Source organism: Accipiter gentilis, chromosome 33 (genome assembly GCF_929443795.1).
Source record: "Accipiter gentilis chromosome 33, bAccGen1.1, whole genome shotgun sequence".
Taxonomy (NCBI): Eukaryota; Metazoa; Chordata; class Aves; order Accipitriformes; family Accipitridae; genus Astur; species Astur gentilis.
In genome coordinates, this window is record NC_064912.1 from 17512866 (window position 1) to 17535546 (window position 22681).

The 22681-nt window shown below is 67.5% G+C and overlaps 2 protein-coding genes and 2 long non-coding RNA genes across 7 annotated transcripts in view; 3 read left to right on the forward strand and 1 right to left on the reverse strand.

Annotated features, from left to right (window-relative positions):
- Positions 1–8695, forward strand: part of RAI1 (retinoic acid induced 1) — a 76162-nt gene extending 67467 nt beyond the window's left edge. For all 4 annotated transcript variants that reach the window (XM_049835480.1, XM_049835479.1, XM_049835482.1 and 1 more), the window contains 4 exons: positions 614–6263; positions 7434–7527; positions 7856–7905; positions 8366–8695. In XM_049835480.1, coding sequence (XP_049691437.1) covers positions 630–6263; positions 7434–7527; positions 7856–7905; positions 8366–8380 — 5793 coding nt within the window. In that variant the 5' untranslated portion in view covers positions 614–629 and the 3' untranslated portion in view covers positions 8381–8695. The remainder of the gene's footprint in view (positions 1–613; positions 6264–7433; positions 7528–7855; positions 7906–8365) is intronic.
- A 64-nt stretch (positions 8696–8759) lies between these two features.
- On the forward strand, positions 8760–10727 carry LOC126053352 (uncharacterized). The gene is made up of 2 exons (XR_007510340.1): positions 8760–9471; positions 9728–10727. It is a non-coding gene; the product is annotated as an uncharacterized LOC126053352 (long non-coding RNA).
- Positions 10728–11343: 616 nt separating this feature from the next.
- SREBF1 (sterol regulatory element binding transcription factor 1) lies at positions 11344–21843 on the reverse strand. The gene is made up of 19 exons (XM_049835483.1): positions 21572–21843; positions 18234–18617; positions 17887–18056; positions 17654–17794; positions 17354–17572; positions 17153–17267; positions 16834–17045; positions 16117–16321; positions 15394–15578; positions 14793–15054; positions 14522–14688; positions 14233–14401; positions 14032–14140; positions 13846–13955; positions 13609–13741; positions 13216–13378; positions 12705–12890; positions 12490–12601; positions 11344–12265 (listed from the first exon to the last, which is right to left on the reverse strand). The coding sequence occupies exons 1-19, from the start codon at positions 21675–21677 to the stop codon at positions 12042–12044; spliced, it is 3372 nt and encodes a 1123-aa protein (XP_049691440.1). The 5' UTR covers positions 21678–21843; the 3' UTR covers positions 11344–12041.
- Positions 21844–21932: 89 nt separating this feature from the next.
- Positions 21933–22681, forward strand: LOC126034057 (uncharacterized). The gene is made up of 2 exons (XR_007504537.1): positions 21933–22207; positions 22288–22681. It is a non-coding gene; the product is annotated as an uncharacterized LOC126034057 (long non-coding RNA).

The window sequence follows — 22681 nt, forward strand, 5'->3', positions numbered from 1 at the left end:
CAGCCACCCCCCCAGCTTGTGGGCACCGTGCTGCGGACAGGGGCGATGCAAGGAGGTAGGATAGAGGATGATGCAGGGCGAGGAAAGGTGAGGCGATGCAACGCCGAACGATGCGATGTGGGGCGACACGCTGCGATGCGGAGCGACGCGAGGTGACGCTAAGCCAGCTGCTGCGATCTAGGGCAATACAGGGCATCGCGACGCAAGGGGACGTGATGCAGGGCGATGCAAGGCAAGGCGGTGCGATGTGATGCGATGCAGGGCGATGCAAGGCAATGCGATGCAAGGCGACGCGATGCAGGGCGACGCGGTGCAAGGCGATACGATGCAGGGCAACGCGATGCAGGGCAACGCGAGGCGATGCATTGCAGGGCGATGCCACGCAAGGCAACACGATGCAGGGAGAGGAAACGCAAGGCGAGGCGCTGCAGGGCGAGGCGCTGCGGGGCGACGCGAGGCGACGCGGCGCCAGCACCAGCGGAGCGACGCCGCGGCAGGCGAGGCGATGCCCCCGCGGCGCACGCGACGTCGCCCCTCTCGGCGCGCGGCCGCGCTCCCCGGCCCGCCGCGGTGGCGATGCTTCATTTGAATTCTCGCCTCTCTCTCTTCGCAGATAACGAGCCCGCGCCATGCAGTCCTTTCGAGAAAGGTGTGGTTTCCATGGCAACCAGCAGAGCTACCAGCCGACTTCACAAGATACATCACGCCTGGAGAATTACAGGCATCAAAGTCAGGCAGGGCCGAACTGCGAGCGGCAGAGGCTGGTGGCGAAGGAGTACTACAGTCAGCAGCAACTGCCGTACTCGGGCTACGAGAACAGCGCCGTGGAGAAATACCACCGGGGAAACAAGCAATTAGCGGGGCAGCAGCTGCAAGGCAGGCCGGCCTTTTCCAATTACGCCGTGCAGGAGAACAGCCCCTACCCGGCCCGATATTCGGGGGACGAGAGCCTGCAGGCGTGGGGCGGCCAGCCGCAGGCGCTGCCTGGCGGCGTGGCCAAGTATGAGGACAGCCTGATGAAGAAGACGGCGGCGTTGGCGGGTGGGCGGCCGTACCACGAGCCGGCGGCCGCCTCGCTGCCCTTCCGGACTCACTTTCAGCAGCAGCAGCAGCAGCAGCAGCAGCAGCAGCAGCAGCAGCAGCAGCAGCCGCCGCAGCCGCAGCAGCAGCAGCCGCCCGCGCTCCCCTACCCCAAGCTGCAGCGGCAGAAGCTGCCCAACGACGTCTCCTCGCCCATGCCCTTCTCGCAGAGCCCCCACTTCGGGCAGCACTCGCAGTCCTTCCCCGCTTCCTCCACCTACTCCTCGGTGCCGGGGGGCAGCCAGCCGGCACACTCCTACAAGAGCTGCACGGCACCCTCGGGGCAGCCGCCGCTGGAGCGGCCCCTGGGCAGCGCCGCCAGCCTGGCCCCCGGCCCCCGCGTGCCCAACCTGCACGGCTACCAGCCCAACCGCATCGGCTACGAGCAGCCCCCGCAGCCGCCGCCGCAGCCCCCGCAGCCGCCGCCGCCGCAGCCCCCGCAGCCGCCGCAGCCCCCGCAGCCGCCGCAGCCCTTGCAGGGGCGGCATCACGCCCCGGAGACCCTCCATTACCAAAACCTGGCCAAGTACCAACATTACAACCAGCCGGGCCAGACCTACTGCCAGGGCGACGCGCCGCCCGTCCGGACGCCGGAGCAGTACTACCAGACCTTCAGTCCCAGCGCCAGCCACTCGCCGGCTCGCTCCGTCGGCAGGTCACCATCCTACAGCTCCACTCCCTCCCCGCTGATGCCCAACCTGGAGAACTTCCAGTACAGCCAGCAGCCGCTGAGCGCCGGAGCCTTCCCGGCCGGCATCGCTGACCACAGCCATTTCATGCCGCTGCTGAACCCTTCTCCCACCGACGGGACGAGCCCCGATGCTCAATCGGGGAACTGCAAAAACTTGCAGAAGGAGAAGCTGCCTGAAAACCTGCTGTCAGACCTGAGCCTGCAGAGCCTGACGGCGCTCACCTCCCAGGTGGAGAACATCTCCAACACCGTCCAGCAGCTGCTGCTCTCCAAAGCGGCCGTACCCCAGAAAAAGGGCATCAAGACCCCGGCGAGGACCCCCGAGCAGCTCAAGGGACAGCACTGCAGCCCCGAGAGCAGCACCTACTCGGCGGAGCAGGTGGGGACCCCTCTATCCGACCCGCTGAGCACCCCCCAGTCCGTCCACGCCGAGACACAGGACACCGACTACCTCAGCGGGTCGGAGGACCAGCTGGAGAGGAGTTTCCTGTACTGCAACCAGAACCGCAGCCCTGCCCGCGTCAACAGCAACTCCAAGACGAAGCCCGAGTCGGTGTCCACCTGCTCCGTGACCTCCCCGGACGACATGTCCACTAAATCGGATGACTCCTTCCAGAGCATCCATGCCAGTCTGCCCCTGGAGACCTTCACCAAGTATGTGACCAATGAACGGGACTGTCCTCGGCTGCTCCTCAGCGCCCTGTCCCAGGAGGAACTGGCTTCCGAGATCATCGTCCTGCAGGATGCCATCAGCGAGAAGGCGGACAAAGCTTGGGCCAACTCTCCCATGCTGAGCAAGGAGGCCACCAAGTCCCCTTTCCAGCTGGAGAACCACCGGCCCTGCCTGGACTCCATGGTGAAGGGCGCCTGGCCCAGCCAGGGTGACTCCAGCACGCTCACCGAGCCCCTCAAGCTGGACAAGGCTTCGGGGGCCAACACGGGGAAGGACTTCGGCGAGGAGGTGTTCGAGGGTCCCCAGGTGGAATTCACGGCCACCGAGACCAAGGACGCGCTGAAGGACTCTGCCCCGCTGGCCTTCAACTCCAAGCCCAGCATCCCGGCGGCGACGTCAAGTGCGGGAGCTGCCGGCTACAGCTGCTATTCGAACACCACCGCCAACTCGGTGGGGTCCGAGAATGCCATGGAGCACTTCGAGTGGCCGGAGGAAAGCCTGGGCGAGGCGTGCCTGCGGTGGAAGGAGCTGCAAGCCGCTGACCTCCCCAAGGGCTTATTCCCCAGCAAATTGGTGGGCTCCTGCAAGGAGAAAAAAAATGCCTGCGGCTTGGATCTGTGTGATGGCGAGCAGCCGGCCAAGAACGAGCCAGCCCGGGACTTTGGCCAGCAGGCGATGGAGGAGGAGGAGGAGGAGACGCTGACCTACGACGAAGCGGCAAAGGCGGACAGTGAGAGGTGGCTGCAGGACACCCGGCACTGCTGCTCAGCTGGGGACTTCAGCGAGATCCCCATCATCTCCTCGCCGGAGCTGAAGGAGTCAGATCTGGAGGCGGAGGAGTACTCCTCGCTCTGCGAGCTGGCCGGCTCGGAGCAGAAGTCGGTGACGTACGACACCTCGCCACCCAAGCCCCCGGAGATGCCCGCCGTGCTGTCTTCCAGCGAGGTGCCCGTGTCCGCCGAGGAGACCGTCAGCACGGTGGAGAAGGAGAGCTCAGCTCCTGCCGCGCGCCTCTCCGGCCAGTCCGTCATCCTGCTGGGCCCCGCCGTGGGCACGGAGACCAAGGTGAAGAGCTGGTTCAAGTCCTCCCTGCCCCACATCCAACCCGAGGAGGAGAGCGGCGGAGGGGAGACATCCCATCTGGAGGCGGTCGACGCCGAATCTGCCCCGTCGGTGAAGCAGCAACTCGCCCCCAAAAACACACTGGGAAAGACGGAGCCTGTCTCACGGGGCAAGAGCCTCCGCAACAAGAAAGTCCACTGCCGGCTGCCAGAGGGGGACGGCCCCAGCAGCGCCGTGCCGAGCCCCTTCGATGACCTGCCGGCAGCCGGCGGCATGGCCAGCGCCTGCCTCGGACCAGACGGCCAGGCGGAGATACCGAGCAAGAACGCCCACAGCCAAACGCCCCGGTTTCCAGCCGAGGGTCTGCCGGCGCGCATGTGCACCCGCTCCTTCACCGCCCTCGCTGAGCCCCGTGCCCCAGCCCCGCTGGAGGGGCTGAAGGCCCCCGCACACCAGGAGAAGCTGGGGAAGAAGCCCGCCTGCGGCGTGAAGCAGCGGGTGGCTTTCAAAGCCAGGAAACGCAGCAGCCGACCGGCCCCCAAGGTGGTCCAAAATGCCAGCGATGCCACCCTCCTGGTGCCCAGCTTGGTGGCGGCAGAGGAGGTGGCGGGGCCGACGCCGACGGAGGGGGACGCGGTGGAGGCGGGGGAGAGGGACCAGCGGTCGATGATCCTGCGCTCCCGGACGAAGACGCAGGAGGTTTTCTACACCAAGAGGCGGCGGGGCAAGCGGGCAGCCGACGTCCGGCTGAAGAACTGCAAGGCCCCCAAGAAACTCATCTCCAACAACCACCTCCCACCCGCCTTCAAGCTGGCGGCCCCGGGCAGCCCCCACAAGGAGGGCAAGGTGGGTGCCCGGATGAAGCTGCCCAAAGCGGGGCCAGGTGTGGGGGGCAAGATGTCCGAGCGGCCCCTGCACTCGCTGAAGAGGAAGTCCACCTTCATCTCCCCCATCCCCGCCAAGAAGAGGAACCTGGTCCTGCGGAGCAACAGCGGCGGCGTGAAGGAGGAGAAGCCGGAGGCCCCCCCCAGCCTCTTCAAGAAGATGCCCGTGGCCAAGAAGGTGAAAGCCAAGCTGCCCCCCAAGAGCTCCGGCGAAGCCGTCCCGAAGCCCCCCCCGCCAAAGGAGGCCCCTGATGTCTGCATCAAGATCACCTCCCGGGCGGCCTTCCAGGAGGCCACCAAGACCAAAGTGCTGCCTCCCCGCAAGGGCCGCGGCCTCAAGCTGGAGGCCATCGTCCAGAAGATCACCTCGCCCAACCTGAAGAAGTTCGCCTGCAAACCGGCAGCCGCGGTGGCGGCGGCGGCCACGGCAGCCGCCTACGGCACCTCTCTGAGCCCGGTGGGGACGGAGAGGGAGCGGGCGGTGAAGCACAGCGGAGTGGCCCCGGTGGCGGGCGATGCCCGGCTGCCCAAGCTGGTGGCGGCGCAGAAGGCGCCCGCCGCGCCAGCGGTCGAGCAGCTCTGCCGAAACCCCAACGGCCGAGCACCCAAGGGGAAGCTGGGCGGCGGGAAGAAGCTCTCTACCGACGGCTGCCAGGGCGAGGCCTGCGTGGCGGTCCCGGGGGCCCAGCCCAGCTCCACCATGGCAGCCAAGAGCCTGGGGCTCCTACCCAAGAAGAGGAACCGCAAGGGCAAAGCGGCGGCGCTGGGCATGGCCAAGGCGCCCCTTGGCCCCGCGCCGCCGCTGCTGCCCCGGGAGCGTGCGGCTGGACCGGGCGGCGAGGAGGAGGCTCCACGGGAGGGCAAGAAACCAAAGAGCGAGGAGAAGGAGGCGGGAGGCGGTGAGGGTCCCCCTGAGGGACGCCCCACTGCCGGGCCAGCCCGGGGACCGAAGCCGCGGGCCAACCACTCCAACTACAACGGCTACTCCAAGAGGCAGCGGAAGCGTCTGGCCCACGGCAAGGCCAAGGCGGTGCCGGCACGGTGCAAGAGCCGCGGCAAGCGGCGGCGGCAAGCCCAGCAGGCCCCGCTGCTGCACCCCGCCGAGCCCGAGATCCGGCTGAAGTACATCTCCTGCAAGCGGCTGCGGGCGGACAGCCGGGCCCCCCCCTTTGCCCCCTACGTCCGCGTGGAGCGGCGCGGCGAGTTCACCACCGCCTGCACCGTCGTCAACTCGCCCGGCGAGGAGGCCCGGCTGCAACGGGGACCGGCCGGGCCGGCGCCGCGACCGCGGGCAGCCTTGCCCGCCTCCTCCACCATGCACATGGGGCCGGTGGTGTCAAAGGCGCTGAGCGCCGCTTGCCTGGTCTGCTGCCTGTGCCGCAACCCCGCCAACTACAAGGACCTGGGGGACCTCTGCGGGCCCTACTACCCCGAGGACTGTCTGCCCAAGAAGAAGTCGCGGCTGAAGGAGAAGGCACGGGCGGAGGGGCCGGGCGAGGACGCCATCCCACCCACCGCGGCCGAGCGGGCGCCCCGAGGGACGGAGGGCGGCTGCGGTGCCGGCGGCAAGGCGGCACGGCCGGAGGGTGCCGCCGAGGCGGCCAAGCAGAGCGCGCTGCGCTCCAGCCCGCGGGGCATGTTTCGTAGGCTGCAGAGCTGCTACTGCTGTGACGAGAGGACAGAGGGCGAGGAGGCGGCCGAAAAGCCCCGGCGGCACGAATGTCACAAGGCCGAGTCCCCGCCGCAGGAGCCGGCGGGCGACACGCAGGAGCACTGGCTGCACGAGGCCTGTGCCGTATGGACCGCTGGGGTTTTCCTGGTGGCGGGGAAGCTCTACGGGCTGCAGGAGGCCGTCAAGGCGGCTGCCGACCTGGTAAGAGCTCGGCCGCCCGCCCGGCACCGCATCCTGAGGCGGCATCTCCTGCCGGCCTCCTTCAGCCAAAGCCATTCCCGCGGCTGCGTCTCCGGCCGGGATGAAAATTAATAGGGTCGGCCCCGACGAGTCGCCCTGGGAGAGCAGGGCGGGTGTTCGTGTGCCATGAACCCCGCTGGCTTCCCGCGAGATTTGTGCTGCCGCGTCTCTGATAGCACCTAACCCCACCCCCCTCCTAGGCCTAGAAGCGTATTTCTGTTGTTATGTTTTGGGAGGGTGGCAGGGCCCCCCCGGGACCACGAGGATGCTGAGCCCGGTGGGTCACATCCCCCCCAGCCCAGCCGTGCGTTGCATGGGGCGGCTCGGAGCGGGACAGACGCAGCCTGGTGAAGGCAGGACGGAAGACGAAAATGGGCACGACGTGGCCTGATGCCACAGTGATGGGCAGCAGGGGAAGGGGAGCTGGAAGGAGGGGACGGCCCTGCCCTGCTCCTCTCCCAGAGCGAGAGGAACAGGGGCACATCGAGCGAGCAAAATAGGGAAGGTGCTGCCAGGAGACCTCCAAGGGGACAGTGGGGTTTTGTGCTGTGGGGAAAAGGAGGTGACAGCCACCCGGCAGAGGCCAGGCAGGGGGTCTCCAGCAAGCCCCCCGGTACTAGGTTTGGAGCTGGCCGTATTCCCAGGCGTGCGTGCTCACGGCATGGCTGTCTGGAGGCTGCTGCCTTCTCCCTGCCCACACCGCGGGGGGCCAGGTGCTCCCATCCCTGCGGCACCCGCTGGGGATGGGGAACACCGTGGTCCTCCACCACCGCTGCCACCGAGCCATGTCTGGCCCAGGCCATGTCCCTTCACCTTCTGCCCCGTGGAGGATGGCTGCGGGCTCGGTGCTGTCCAGGGGAGCGGTACGGCGGGTAGAAATCTCGTGCGTGGCTGCAGACGGCCGAGCGAGAGGCACGGCGTCGCCCGCGGTGTGCCGGCACGGGAGGAAGGCTGCTGCCCGGCGAGGTGGGGGGGAGGCAGCGTGGGGCTGGAGAGGCTCAGAGACGCCGGCGCCTTCTCCTTGCGTCCGGGGCCGTCGCGGTGTTTTGCTCCTGCGCTGGGCTCTGATGGGGTCTCTCTGTCTCTCCACATCTCTCCTTCCCTGCTCCGAATTCCCGGGTGCGTTTAAAGAAGTGCTCGAGCTGCCAGCAAGCGGGAGCCACCGTGGGCTGCTGCCAGAAGGGGTGTCCCCACACCTACCACTACGCGTGTGCCGTCGACACAGGTGAGCCCGGCCGTGGGGACAGGGCTGTGGGGTCCCCCGGCTCTCTTCGGCCCGGCTGGGCTGTTCTTACAGCACTTAAGCCCACCCAAGGTTAGGGTGGGCTCACGGCTCCCTGTCTGCCGGAACGGTGATGCCCGCAGCACCGGCAGTGCTGGCTGGTGTCCTGAGTTTGGCCGGCCTCAGCTGAACCCTTCATGCAAACGCTGCGGTTGGTCCGGAGGGTGGCAGGAGGCCGTGGGCCAGGGGGGATGCTGTGTCCCTGCCATTTGGGGACAGCCGTCCTGCAGCGTGGGGACTCCCCTGACTCAGCCTTCTCCTCTCCTCACAGGTTGCTTATTAACCGAAGAGAGCTTCTCTCTGAAATGTCCCAAACATAAGGTAAGCCCAGATCTCCTCCGTGCACCCCCTCCAATGCTTCGCAGCCCCCCTGGGGTAGGAGGACCTGCCTTCAGACCATGCCTGTGTCCCCCCCCCCGGGGACACCCTGCTCCACTGCACACCCACCCAGGGCACTCAGCCCCACGTGGCAAGGGGCATCGCAAGGGGCACGGCATCGTGTCCCTGGGGGGATACCAGGTCACCCAGGACCCCTCTGCTGTGCTGGGTTTGGGACACCCCCCCCACCCCCCCCAACCTGGTTCTTGGGGGTTTCCCTGAGCGCTAAGGAGGGTGGTGGGCGATAATTGAACCCGTGCTAAAAGCACCCGCATCTCGGGTGGGTGCACGATTATTCACGGGTGGGCAGGGTGGCTGCTGATGGGGACATCTCCACCGGCTCGGGGGCTAACACCCACCCACACCCACACCCACACACCCCCCCTTCCAATTCTCCCCGCAGAGGCAGCCGGTGTAACGCCCGGTGGGCACCCACCGCCAACGAGAGGGACCGGCGGAGGAGGCAGCGCCTCGGGAGCGGAGCGGGGCCGGACCGGACCGGGCCGGGCCGTACCGGGAGCCGCCCCGCTGCAGGTGGGCGCAGCGCTGCCGCCCCGTGTCCCCCCCGTTCCCGTCCCCGCCACCTTCGAGCCCACTTCCCCCCCCCACAGAACCCGTTCCGGGCGGGTAGAGCCAGCGCCGGGTTTTCCACCCATCCCCTCGCCGGGCTCCGGTAAAACCTGGCCTGGATGAAAGGGAGATGGAACGGGATTCCCCGGCCCGCTATGGCTGCACAGGGAGGGGGAGGGAATGGGAGGGGGGGGGTAGGGGTAGGGGGGGTGGGGGGGGGCCGTGTACAAGGAGGGGGGGGGGGGGGTCCCGGCGATGTTGTCTTACTGTGGGGCCGCCGGACCCCCCCGCGGGTCCCGGCTCTCCATATCTCACACTGATCTGATCTGAGATGTTGCCTTCAGCAAACCTCACGGTGTCTGTCTGTATATACGTGCGGCGGAGAAAAGGAAAAAAAAAAAAAAAAAAAAAGACAAAAAAAAGACAAAAAAAAGGACAAAAAAAAAAAGGACAAAAAAAAAAAAAAAAAGACAAACAACGGCCTGCTGTTTGAAACACCACTCTGCTTTTTTCCGTTTCGTTCTTCCACCTCCTGTCTGGCTCCCACCCTGCCTGTCTCAGGGTGCCAGCCCCTGTGCTGGGCACCTGGGTCCCCACCGGGACGAAGGGTGTTTGGCTGGGCTGGTGGGCACCCACCGGGCTGCCCCAGCCCCGCTCCCTCCTTCCGAACCCCGGCCCATTGCACCCTCCACCCTCCTGCTCCATGGGATGCTGGCGCTGCTGGGCTGGGGACACCTGGTCCTGCTCTTTGGGACCCCCCCCAAAAAAACCCACCCTCCTCTTTCTGCTCGACCTCGCCAGCACCTCGTCTGCAGCTCCTCTTGCTGGGGATGGGCTTTGCTCCCTGTGCTTGTGCGAACCTCCATGGCTCTGGGTGCAAACCCCAGGGCTCTGGGTGCCGAACCCCATGGCTCTGGGTGCTGAACCCCAGGGCTCTGGGTGCAAACCCCATAGCTCTGGGTGCTGAACCCCAGGGCCTTGGTGCAAACCCCAGGGCTCTGGGTGCAAACCCCATAGCTCTGGGTGCAAACCCCATAGCTCTGGGTGCTGAACCCCATGGCTCTGGGTGCTGAACCCCAGGGCCTTGGTGCAAACCCCATAGCTCTGGGTACAAACCCCATAGCTCTGGGTGCTGAACCCCATAGCTCTGGGTGCTGAACCCCAGGGCTCTGGGTGCTGAAGCCCAGGGTTTTAGCCTGGTAAGAGGGTGCAAGCAGCTCAGAAATGGCTTCCAGCTGGCAGCAGGGTCCTTGCAGGAGGAGGAGGAGGAGGAGGAGGAGGCATTTGCTTCCTCCCTCTGCATGGCCTTGGCTCGCCCCTCGCTGCCCTGGGTGCCGGGTTCGCTCGGCTCCCTTGGCTTTCGCTTCCCTTCCCGGCCACCTCGGTGGAGCTGGGGGGTTGCCCAGCACTGGGATCACCCCCTGCCCCTGTCCCCACGGGGGTGTCCCGCATGACTCCCCAGTCTGCACACCCCAACCTTGCACCACCTGCACCCTGGTGTAGGTAGTAAATAACCAATCCAGGGTGAATTAACCCCAAATCCCATCCTAAAACCAGAGCCGCCAGCTGCCCCCCCACCTGCAAAGCATCTTGCAAAGCAGGGGGGGGGGGGGGGTGGCATAGTGCTGGCCCCATCCGTGTCCCCCATCCCGGACCCTGCAGAGCCAGCACCTCGTGTCCCCGCCAGCTGTCGTGTCCCCTCCGTCCCCCCCAGTCCTCACCCTCAAGGTTTGCTGGCCACAAAATGTCTGTCGTTTCAGCAGCTTGCCTTGGACACAGGAGTGAAAAACACAAAAAAGGAGGGGGGGAGGTGGGGGGGGAAAGAGAGAAAGAATAATAAAAATAATTAATTTAAAGAAAAAAAAAAAATAAAAATCCTGGTGTCCCTGGCAGTGTTGCCTGAAATATGGCTATTTTTAGTGACATCTTGTACATATGACTGTAAAATGGTAAACCGTGTGTATTATATATTGCCTCATTATATAGTGTATATATATGTATACATATACATATATATAATATATATGAAGACTGTAAATGTTAAGACTAGTGTTCTTATTAGTATATTGCTTCACACTGAAGATTGTGTGTAACAAGCTGTTTCTAAAAGATGTTTATTTTCCTTAAGAGTAAAAAACAGGTCATTGCATTCAGAGCGTCAATAAAGATACAACGATTGTTTTGGAAGTACGTGGCGCCCTGCTTGTGGCCTCTCTTTCTCCCAGGGGGGCTCCCGGGGGTCCGTACCCCCCCCCCGGGCTGGCCCTTTGTCCCCAGGTGCCACCTGTACCAAGGGTCTTACTGTAGGGCTGGGGTTTGGGGGGGGCTGGGGGGCAGCACCCCCGGCACATCTTGGGGTAAGGAGGGGGTGTTTGGGGTCTCTTGGCACCCAGTGTCCCCAACCCTGCCACCCTTGTTGTTTCCCCCCCCCCCCCCATGCCCTGTGGGGGCAAGGCAGGACCCACGATGCCCAGCTGGGGGGGGGGGGGGGGGGAGGATCCCCCCTTACCCCAGCCAGGCCCTGTGTGCCCCCCAAGTTCAGTGTCTGTGTCATCCCCCCCCCCCCCAGTCCAGCACACACCAGTATAAATAATCAGCTTTAATTGTCTGTACAAAACTCTCCAACTATGAAAATACCGTTTAAAAAGGCAAGGCGGGGGGGGGGGGGCTGGGGCAGGGCAGGGGGCTATGTACAAGAGGGGGCAAAGCAAGGGGACGGGGGCACCCACCAGCCCCCTGGGACCCCCGTTGCCACCCTGCCATCCCTTCTCTGAAAGCGCTCAGGTCCGGCTGTGGCCGGGGGGGGGGGGGGGGGGGGACTGGTCAGTGCTGGGGTGGGGGGGAGGGATAGGCTGGGGGTCCCCTTTTACCTACCGTGGGCACGGTTGGGGAGAGGACCCTTAGCTGCCACCGTGGGGCCAAATCTCCCCCCCCCCCCAATAATGGGGGCAATGCTGAGGTGCCCCCCCCAAGCCCCCCCCCCCCCCCGCAGCAGCAGCAGGACACCAGGAGAGGGTTGGGGGGGCGAGGACAGGCCCCCACCCTGTGCCAGGGCATTGGGGTGGGGGGGGGCTACAAGGTGGCAACTGGGGGGCCAGGCTGGCCAAGCATCCCAGTGCCATGCAATACTGGGACAGTGTCACTAGAGGTCCCCACGTCCCATCACCCGAGCGGGCTGGGGACAAGGACAGAGCCATGGGGTGGCTGAACCCACCCAGGGTACCCCCACGCGTGGCTGTCCCACACCGCGACCCTCCCACTACCGGTGGCACCGAGCATCACCCTGCCCCTCCCCACCACCCCTCCCCGCACCTTAAAACCTGCTCCCTAATACTGTCCCGCAGAAAGGGCTCCCGTCCCGGAGGGGTGAAGGGGAAACTGAGGCACGGGTCTCCCCGCCACCCCCCCCTTCTCCCATATCCCGGACCCAGGAGGGGGCTAGCAGGGTGGGGGGGGGGGGGGGGGGGGGGGGGGCGCTGGCAGCATGCCCCCACCCCCCGCCTCCCCAACTAGCCCGATGTGACGGTGGTGCCGCTGCCCAGCTTGATGATCATCTGCTGGCAGTCGTGCAGCGTCCGTTTGTCACCCAGCTTCTCCAGCGTGCGGGCGGCCTCGGCCAGCATCCCCACGCGTTGGCCCGGCCCCGAAAGAAAGCTGGGTGGGAGGTAACAGCAGGCCAGCAGCAGAGCCTCGGCATGCTCCCGCGGCGTGGGGTGGCTCTCCGGCTCGCCGGCTGTTAAATTTTTTTGGGGGGGAGAAGGGGTGTCAGCCCCAAGGGTGCCACTGGAAACCACCGACCCTCCTCCCTCGGATGCTCTGGCACGGGGATGGGGCTGTTCGCCCACCCCAGAGCGGGCGTCACCGCCAAAGCCCCTGTCTCCCACCACCCAACGCTGCTGGGGTGCTGCAGGTGGGGAGTGGGGGGTGTCATCCTCCCCCCCCATCACCATATCCTACCTGTTTTGCTGCCCTGCACCCCTCTCCTCCGCAGGCTGCGGTCCAGCAGCTGGTGGGTACGTGTGGGGCTGGCCCGGGCCATGAGCCTGGCGGTGGCTTCATGCAGAAACACCTGGAGAGGAAGAAGAGGGGGACACGCAGTCAGCACAGCCGGACACGGAGAGGGGGAGACACACAACGAGGGGACCCGCCAAGACGAGAGGCGAGGGTCTCACCCGACGCATGGCGGGACGAAGGGTCTGGGCCAGGCGCCGGAGGCTGCTGAGATCCTGCTGGAAACCGCGAAGCTCGAGGGCGGACGCTTGGTAGAGGCAGCTGCGCTGCTGGCTGACGTTCATCTGCTGCTGCCACAGGTTGGTGCGGGTGACGAGGAGAAGGTCGCAGAGCAGGAGCTGGACCGCCTGCGAAAGGGCCGAGGGGGTGGGAAGGGGGAGCGAGGGGACCTGGGTGAGCTGGAGAGGGGGGGACGGACGGACGGACAGACGGATGGCAGGGGGGTTGGGGGGGGGCGAGGAGGTCCCTGCGGGCAGGCGTCGCTGCGCGGGGCCCCCGCCGGGCTGCATGGCAGGGGCATTGCACTCCCAGTCTGACACATGCAATGCAACTACAATGCACCCCCGCGAGGGCCGGGGGCACCTCCCGCGAGGGCTGGGTGCTCTCACCCCCTTTCCACCCCCCTCCCCAACCCCAGGGTGGGTGGCCGTTTTGTCCCCCACCCCGGCTCACCTTATCGATGGTGCCTTTGGGGGGGCTGCCGAGCTCCAGGCTCTCCCGCAGGCAGCTACTGGCCTTCTCGCAGTGGTTCAGGCTGACCTGGCTCCCGTCTTGCTTGCTCAACATGGCTCGGACGGCTCGGAAGGAGTGCAGGGCGGCGCGGGGCAAGGGCTTTCTGCAAAGATGGGGGGGGGATAGAGTCACTGCAGACCCCTCACCGGGCATGGCTGTGCCCCCCCCCACCCCCCCCAACACTCAGAGGACACTGGGCAGCACAGCCGCGGCGCTCGAGAGCGCGTTAGCAAGAGCTGTGCCAACCCAAAAAGGAGGGGAGGTGTGCGATGAGCTGGCACTCCCTCGCCCCCCACCAGCCCCTATGCCCCCCCCACCCCTCCCAGCACTCACTCGGAGCTCTGCAGCGCCCGGGGCATGGTCTCCACCAGCGGGTAAAGGCGCTCGGCCCCCTCCTCATCTCCCTGCAGCCAGTGAATAACTGTGCCAATGATGGACGCCCACCACTTGGACACGGGGTCGGTGCCTGCGGGGCGGGAGGGACACGGGAGCGGGGTGTCCAGCAGCCCCGTGGCCCCCAAGACGAAGCGTCCCCTGGGATTTGGGGGGGAGGACACACGCCGGCTTCACCTGTGATGGCCGCCAAGCCGGAGCTGATGGAGGGTGCGGGAGCGGGCGCACCGCTGGCGTCAGAGCAGCCGTTGAGCAGCTGGAGGTACTCGAGCGCATCGGAAAAGCGCCTGCCGGGAGAGGGGCCGTGAGCGGTGCCGGTCCCACGCCGGGCAAAGGGAGCGGGGTGCCCACCCCGGCACGTACCCCTCTCCCTGGGCAGCGGGACGGCCGGGTTCGGGCATGGCCACGCAGCACAGTGCCTTCTCCAGGAGGTGTTCGCGGAAAAGCTGGGTCACCTGCGCCAGCGGATCCACTGCGGCACAGAGGGGCGGTGAGCGGGTAACGCCTCCACCCCAAAACGGGGGGTTGGGGGCATTGGGGTGGGGTGGGGGGGGTGGGGGTTACCAGGGTTGCCGGCAGAGCTGTAGATGGTCTCCCTCGGGACGCCCTTGACGGCCCAGTCGCCGTCGACGAAGAAGCGGTGGCCCAAGGGGTGGCAGAGCCACTGCATGGCGGGGGGCACGGCCCCGCCGTGGGACAGGGCCACGCGCCGGGCGCTGCAGAGGAAGGGGCGCTGCGGGGAGAGCGGGGTGGGGGGTGGGGGGGTCAGGGTGGGGAGACCCGAGACTGAGTCCCAGGGGACACACGGGACTCCTCCCCCCCCCCCCCCCCCCAACCCCTGCCCCACACTCACAGCCAAGAAGTGGAAGCAGCGGTGCAGGCTGGCCTTGACCCGCAGGGCGGCCGCCACGTAAATCTCGGCCAAGGCGGCCACGGAGACGGCGTCGCCGGCGCATTCGGCCAAGTTGACGGCGCTCAGCGCCAGGTTGATGGCCAGCAGGTGCCCCCCGGCCTGCTTCCCTGCGGGGATGGGGATGGAAGGTGTGTGTGGAGGGGGTCTTAGGTGGGATGCGCGGCGCGGGGGTCCCGTTCCCCCCTCCCCGCCCCACGGCGCGGGGCCGTACCGGCAAGGTGGAGCTGGTGCAGGCGGTGGTAGGCCATGGCGGCGTCTCGGGCGCTCTGTCGGACGTGGGCCGGGGGCGGCGGGTCGGAGCGAAGCCCCCCGGCCCGGGCGGCCAGCCAGCGGCCCACCCAGAGCCGCTGGAGCAGGTGCCGCAGGAGGCTCCAGAGCAGGCTGCAGGCCAGGTCCCCGTGGGAGGCGGGCAGGGGCCGGCCCAGTGCCCCCAGGGCCGTCCGCAGGTGCTGGGCACCCTGGGCGAAATCCCCCTGCGACCCCCGGGAGAGAGAGCGGGTCAGCGCGGGGGGCGGGGCCACGGCGGGTGGGTGGAGCTAATATCGCGGGGGCAGCGGTGTAGGGGCGGGGCCAGGCGCGATAGGCGGGGGGGTTAGAGAGGTGGGCGGGGCTAGCCCGGGTGGAAGGGGTGGGACGGGGCGGAGCTAATGGAGATTGGGGCGGGGCTAATGGCGATGGGGCGGGGATTGTGAAATGGGCGGGGCTAACCCATAGAGGGGGTGCTGGGAGAAAGGGTTGGTGGGGCCAAGTGGGGCGTGGCCAGGGTGGGTGGGGCAGGTGACATCATGCAGGGTGGGGCAGGGTGGGCTTACCCGGTCGAGGTCGAGGTCGGCCTGCCGGCGGTGCCGCCAGAAGAGGACGGAGGGCTCGGAGTGGGGGCGGGTGACGGGTTCCCCGCAAACGAAGAGCCGCACCACCGCCCCCAGCACCAGCGCCGCGTTCAGCGCCCAGAAGGCCAGGGTGGGCCACAGCCACTGCGACCACCCCCACGGCTCCTCTGCGCGGGGAGGGGGGGGGGGGGGGAGGGTCAGTGCCACCCCGCTGCCTCCGCCCTGTGCCCACCCCAGGGTCTCCATCCCGGTGGTCTTCACCCCGTGCCCACCCCAAGAGCCTCCACCCCAATGGCGTCCACCCCAACAGCCTCCACCTAATGGCCTCTGTCCCGCGCCAGCATCCTCCACCCCAATTGTCTCCCATCCCAGACCTACCCCAAGACCCCCCCTCCTGATGCCCTTCGCCTCACGTCCACCATAACCACCTCTGCTCTGATGGTCTCTGCTCCAACAGCCTCCACCCCAGGCCCACCCCAAAAACCTCCACCCTGGTGGGCTCCACCCCAACAGCCTCGACCCAGGTAGCCCCTACCACACACCCACCCAAACACCCAGCACCCCAATGCTCTTTACCTCAACAGCCTCTAGCCCTTGCCCACCCCGACAGCCTCCATCCCAATGGCCTTTGCCCCATGCCCACCCCGACAGCCTCCATCCCAGTGGCCTCCACCCCCAGACCCCCCACCCCATGCCAGAGCTTACCCATGGTGCCAGACTCAGCCATGATGCTCCTGCTAGGGCCAGCGGTGCCCGGGCTCCCCACAAAGGCCGGGGCACCGGAGCTCCGGAGGAGGGAGGCCAGGGGGTTGAAGGAGAGACAGAGGAAGACGAAGGCGCAGAGGGCCATGCGGGAGCGGTCCAGCATGCCCTGGCTGCTGGGTGAGGGCGGCGGGTGCTCCTGCTTCACCTGTGCGGGCAGAGCTGCTCTGAGCCCCAGGGCATGGGCACGGGGCACGGGCATGGACATGGAGCATGGTGATGGGGCACAGGAATGGGATATAGGGCATGGGGTACAGCTACAGGCATGGGCACGGGGTACACAGCATGGGGCATAGGGCACGGGGCACAGGTACGGGCATGGGGCGTGGTGACGAGGCACAGGTATGGGATACAGGGCATTGACATGGAGTGCAGGGTATGGGCATGGGGTACAGAGCACATTTTGGGGTACAGAGCATGGGGCATGGGCATGGGCCAGGGGTCCAGCAGCCCACTGCACCCCAGAATGCCGCCGCATCCCTCCCTCCAGCCCCAAATCGGGTGAGGAGCAGCCTCAGAGAGCAAGACCAGGGCTCTCGGCTCCTTTCCCTACGCCGGCGTCTGGTGCGTCTTACTCTTGGCACTCCCGACGTGATGCAGCCGATCCCCTGCCCCACTCAGGATGGGGGATCCACCCCCCCCCCCCAGGACCCTCCCCACCTTGCCGTGGTCGCAGAGGGGGCTGTCGGGCTCCGAGTCGCTGCTGCTGTTGCTGCTGCCCCCGCTGAGCGAGAGCGGGCTGCTGTGGGACGGCGAGCCCACGTCCGAGGGCGGCGGCGTCAGCATCTCCATCACCTCCGCCTTCACCACCTCCATGGGGGTCTCCGCCTTGGTCCCCCCGCTGCAGGAGGCCACCAGGTCCTTCAGGGACTCTACAGGGGGGAGCAGAATGGGCTGAGCGGTGCTGGGGGGGGGGGTACGGCAGCCCCAGCACCAAGGCTGAGCACCCCTCCACCCCGAGACCTGCCCTTCCACTCACGGTTCTTCTGCACGGCCATCTTCAGCGCGAGGTTCTCCTGCTTCAGCTTCTGGTTGCTCTGCTGCAGGAAGCGGATGTACTCGATCGCCTTCCTCAGGATCGCCGATTTATTGAGCTGCCGGCGGGCAGGGACGACTCAGCCCAAATGCTGGGCGAAGCCCCCCCTTGACCGCCCCTGCCCCACCACCCCCGGGCTCCCACCTTGGCCTCGGTGCCCACCACCAAGTCCTTGAGCTCCACGATCTTGTCGTTGATGGAGGAGCGGTAGCGTTTTTCGATGGCGTTGTGCGCCGTGCGCTTCTCCCCCCGGCTCTGCACCACTGGCGGCTTCCCGCTGGGTGCCAGCCGGTTGATGGGCAGCTTCTCCGGGTCCACCACCAGCGGCACCGTGGCCAGGATGGTCCCTCCGCTCACCAGAGCCTGTGGGGATGCGGGACGGCGTCGGTGCAGGTCCCGAAGTATCCCACCACCACCTCAGAGCTCCCCGGCAGTGGGACCTACCGGCACCTGCAGTGGGGTGGCCGAGCCGCTGGCACTGGTGGCCAGGGAGGCGATACTGGAGGTCTTGGCACTGCTGGCGTCCGTCTTGACGGCCGTCAGCAGCAGGGAGTCAGCCTTGATGAAATGGGGCTGCAGTAGGACCTGGGGGGTTGGGGAAAGGGGGGGTCAGCAGAGCTTGGGGGGGGGGGGGGGGGGGGCACTGGGAACCTCCCGACCCCAGGCCCTGGGCTTACCGGCACTGGCTGGATTTGGGGCGAAACGGGCTGGGTGGCGGGGGCGGTGGGGGCCAGGAGCTGCTGGGGTGCCACGCTCTGCACGGGGCCGGGCAGTGCCACGGGCTGGCCTGGCTGCGGGGCGGGCAGGGGGCTTGGCAGGGCCTGACCCGCACTCCCAGGCTGCACGGCTGGGCATGGAGCAGAGGACAACGTTACCGGACCCCCCAGCACCAGCCCACCCCAGGCAGCCCCATCCCGCAGGGACGCATCCCCCTCCTCCAGCAAGAGTCCCCCTGCAACAAGCCCCCACCCAGGGAGCCCCAAACACTCCCCCCCACCCCCACCCCGCACCCCTAAATCCTCACCGGAGAAGCTGTGCTGGTTCTGGTAGCCCACCAAGGGCTGGGGGCTGAACTGGCCAGAGGATGCGGGGACGAAACTGGGGGCCAGCATCACGCCGGGCTGGGGCTGGCTGCTGGGCACGGCCGCCGGCTCCTCCTTGACACCCGGAGCCGGTGCCGGCAGGAGCGGGGTCGGGGGCTGCGGAGCAAAGGCTGCCATCCCGGGGGGCCCCGGGTAGACGCTGCCGGTGGGGGCGGCGGGGGGAGGTTTGCTGGGTCCCAGGTAGGTGCCGAGGGTGCCCTGGGCTGGGGAGAGCCCTGGGGTCACGGTGCTGTCGGGGGCACCGAACGGCAAGTCAAACAGCCCGGAGAAGTCATTGTCCGGCGTGTTGATCAGCTGGAGCATGTCTGCAAAACAGCCCCCCCCGGCCGTGCTGTCAGCAGCTGCCCCAGCTCCACACCTCCCAAGGGGCTCCCAAAGCCCTGGGAGTCCCCGAGCTGGCCCCACGCTGCCCACCCCACGGCTCAGCACTTTGGGAACGGCTCTCCATAACCCAGGGACAAAATTCCCTGAGAACCCAGGAATCCGCTGTGCCCTTCTCCTTTCCAGCTCCCCAGCCACCCTGCCAGTGGGGCAACTGAGGCACGGTGCTCGCAATGGGGGTCCCAGGGCCTGGCCACCAGTGGTCAGAGGTTTCCAGCCTGCTTTGGGGGTGGCAGGGTGGATCTCAGCCTGTTTCTGAGGTCAAGGGGAGCAGAGATGGGCTTGTGCCAGCTCGTTCATTTATCCTGTACTGGAAACCTCAGCAACCCCCAAAGCAGCCTCCGTATCGAGGGGAGGGGGTGCTTGGTCTGGGACAGAGGGGTGACACACCTGGGATGTGCCAGACCCCCGTGCCAGGCGTGCCTACCCACGCCACCCCCAGGAGTGCAGCGGGGCAAGCGAAGGGTTAAATAGCCTCGGGGTGGGGGGGGTCTGCCCCGCTCAATGGGACCTGGGTGCCCTGGCATGTCCCCATCGACACCCAAAACATCGGGGTGTCCGGAGATGCCCCCACTGAGGTGTCCCAGGATGCTCCCACCGAGGTACCCCCAGGCGCAACCCCCCACGCACACACCCCCCCCCCCGGGATGCCCCCGGTCCCCGGACACCCCTCCGTGGGGTGCAGCACCCCGAGAGGGACCGCGACGGTGACCCCACCGAGCAGGGAGGAGGACGATGGCGAGGAGGGGGTACCTTCGAAGCTGCTCTCCATGCCGGCGAGCACATGGGGAGGGGTCCCCAGAAGCTAGACCGCGTCCCCCGCTCAGCCCCGTAATCGTGCCGCGACGAAGCACCGGGATATTTTAAAGCCATGTTCTCGCCTCCTCCCCGCCGGCCCTCCCCGCCGCTTGCCCGCGCCAGGCCTGGAGCGAGGCCGGCGATGGGGTGATGCGACTCCGCCAATCGCCGCCCGCGCGCCCGCCGGCCGCCTGCCCGCCGCCCCCAGAAAAAGCCCCGCGGCCACGCCAAGGTGAGCCCGCCGACGGGTTATTGCCGGACACCCCGCCGTAACCCGACGGCGGCGGTTACTTGGGGTCAGCCACCGTTAACCCCTTCGCCCCGCACGACCCCTCGACCTTCCCCGTTCGGCCGACGCAACGCGACGTCCTTCGCTCGATGCCCAGCGCCCAGAGGGGACACCCCGCAAGGAGCGGGGTCTTTGCGCAGCCCCATTTCTCCCCCCCCCCCCCCCAACCCCAAAAGACATCCAGCCCTCGGCACCCCTCTCTGCGTGGGTGGGTTTCCTTCCAAGGGGGCTTCCCTCAACCCCCCCACCCTGCTCAAGAGACCCCCCCCAAAGGCTTCTCCATGGTGCAGGGGCAAGAGAGCAAAGTCCAAGGGTGCAGAGAAGGGGTGCCCCCCCCCCCCCCCCCAATTCCTACTGCCCAGCCTCGGGGGTGGGCACGGCTCTCCCAGCCACCTGGCACCTACCAAATATTTCTACCCCGTAGCACCCACTGCCACCCACCAACACGACACAGGCACCCGGCAGTGCCACGGTTGCCCCCACTCCGCTACTTCAAGGCCATGGGAGCCCCGAGGGGCTGTGGTTTCCAGTGGGTGCGGGGCACCCACATCCCCAAATGCGCATCCCGCAGTCACCCCAGGGTGACTGGGCCAACCCGTGGCCACCCAAGGATGGGTGGCAAACCCACGACCCGTGGAACGCCAGGCCACGTGGGACACGAGGTGGCCCCGGGTGGCCGTAACGCAAAGAAGCGTGGCAAAACCCCAAGGCGGGGACCACCCTTACGCCAAAACCTTCACCGGGGGGGGGGGAGGCAGGTGATACCTGGAGCTGCCCTGATCCACCCCGATTGCCGTCGGGATGAGGTCCAACCCTGGGAGAAGACCCCACTCCGCATCGGAGAAGGCGTCGGAGAGCTCGGCCAGCTCCGCGCCCGCCTCGCCGCATGCTCCACCGGCTTTGCCGGTCCGCGCCATCCGGCGCGGACCGGCAAAGCCGGTGGAGCATGCGGCGAGGCGGGCGCGGAGCTGGCCGAGGGCTAGAAAACCCAATTTTTGGCTAAAGCCACGCTAACGCCGCACCCGGCATCGGTTAAGACCTCGCTGCCGGGGTGCCGGGGAGCGGGTCCCGTTGGGGAACGGATTCCCCTTGGCAACATTCCCCATCCCACGGACATTCCCAGTCGCAGTTTGACGAAGAGTTGGGTGTTGCTGGGTTCCAACCACCGGGATCGGTGGTTTGGAGAAGTCGGGCGTCCTGGAGGGAACGACCGGGAGTAACCCCGGCGGTGACGTCACGGAGGGGGGCGGGGCTAAAGGCGACACGATGCTGCGGTCGCCGGAGGGGGGAGGGGGAGCTCCGTCGGGGGTTGTCCCGGTACCGGCACCTCCAGCCCGGGGGTCTCCGTGTCCTCCCCGAGCCTTCCCGGTAAACGGAGCCAGGCCCGAACCGCCGGGTAATGCACCGACTCCGCGTTCCAGCAGCTCGATTCTCAACGCCGGACCCGGTACCGAGCCCGGTTTCTCCGGTTATATCCCGGTGTGGCGGCCGTGCACCGAACCCTATCCATTTTCAGCCCGGTCGTACACCGAGCTCGGTTCTCCGGCCACGCACCGAGTCCCGGTTACACACCGAAGCCGCTCCCTCCCGTTCCCGTCCCGGTCCCCGCTTCCCTGACCGTGCACCGAGCCCGGTCTCCCCAGCCCCGGACCATACACCGAGCCCGGTGCCGGCCACGCACCGAGCCCCGGTTCTACCCCAAACCCAGCCAGCCCCTTCCCGGTCCCCGGTTACGCTCCCGGCCGGTCACCGATCCCGGCTCCGTTCTCCGCCGCCCGGATCGGGACGCACCGTCGATATCGCTGAGCAGGGCCGTGTCGATATCGCTGGCCCCGGAGAGGCCGAGAGACGGCGACAGCCCCTCCAGGGCCCCGTCGTCGAAGGCGAGAGCGCTCATCCCGGCGGTCGGTCGGCGGTTTCCCGGTTTTTTTAGGAACGCCGGGGCCGCCCGCCCGCCATGGCCGCGCTGGCCCGGGGAGAGGGAGGAAGGGGACGAGCCGCCGAGTTGCTCCGGCTGAACCGTGCCCAGACCTGCTACCGGGCAGGGGAGGGAGGGCCGGCCGGCCGGCCGGGAGGGAGGGAGGGAGGGGACGGAGGCGGATCCGCCGCCGCGGCCCCTCCCCGCGGCCGCCTCTCTCCGCCCCGCCGGCGCCGGGACCCGCCGCTCCCGCTGCAACCGCGCCGGGACCCCCGGCGGCAGCGGGAAGGGAGCTGGTGCGTCGGGGAAACGGGGCAGGGAGCGAGGCTGGTTGCAGCCCCTGAGCTGGGCAGCAGTCCCCTGGGAATGTCAGCGAGCTCTGGGGACAGGCACCGAGCCCCGGGGACGAGCACCGAGCCCTTGGGAAGGGCACCGAGCCCCGGGGACAGGCACTGACCCCTTGGGAAGGGCACCGAGCCCCGGAGACAGGCACCAACCCCTTGGGATGGGTACCGAGCCCTGGGGACAGGCACCGAGCCCTTGGGACGGGTACCGAGCCCTGGGGACAGTCACAGACCCCTTGGGACAGGCACCGAGCCCCGGGGACAGGCACCAAGCCCTGGGGACAGGCACTGACCTCCTGGGACGGGTACCGAGCCCCAGGGACAGGCACCAACCCCTTGGGATGGGTACCGAGCCCTGGGGACAGTCACAGACCCCTTGGGAAGGGCACTGAGCCCTGGGGACAGGCACCAACCCCTTGGGACGGGTACCGAGCCCTGGGGACAGTCACAGACCCCTTGGGAAGGGCACCGAGCCCTGGGGACAGGCACCAACCCCTTGGGATGGGTACCGAGCCCTGGGGACAGTCACAGACCCCTTGGGAAGGGCACCGAGCCCTGGGGACAGGCACCGACCCCTTGGGACGGGTACCGAGCCCTGGGGACAGTCACAGACCCCTTGGGAAGGGCACCGAGCCCTGG

Coding starts and splice junctions, on each gene's coding strand:
- SREBF1 (XM_049835483.1), bottom strand. CDS start 21,677: ATGAGCGCTCTCGCCTTCGACGACGGGGCCCTGGAGGGGCTGTCGCCG. Junction 14,141..14,232: donor CAGCTCTGCCGGCAACCCTG/GTAACCCCCACC, acceptor TCTGTGCCGCAG/TGGATCCGCTGGCGCAGGTG. Junction 12,266..12,489: donor GGTGCAGGGCAGCAAAACAG/GTAGGATATGGT, acceptor AAAATTTAACAG/CCGGCGAGCCGGAGAGCCAC.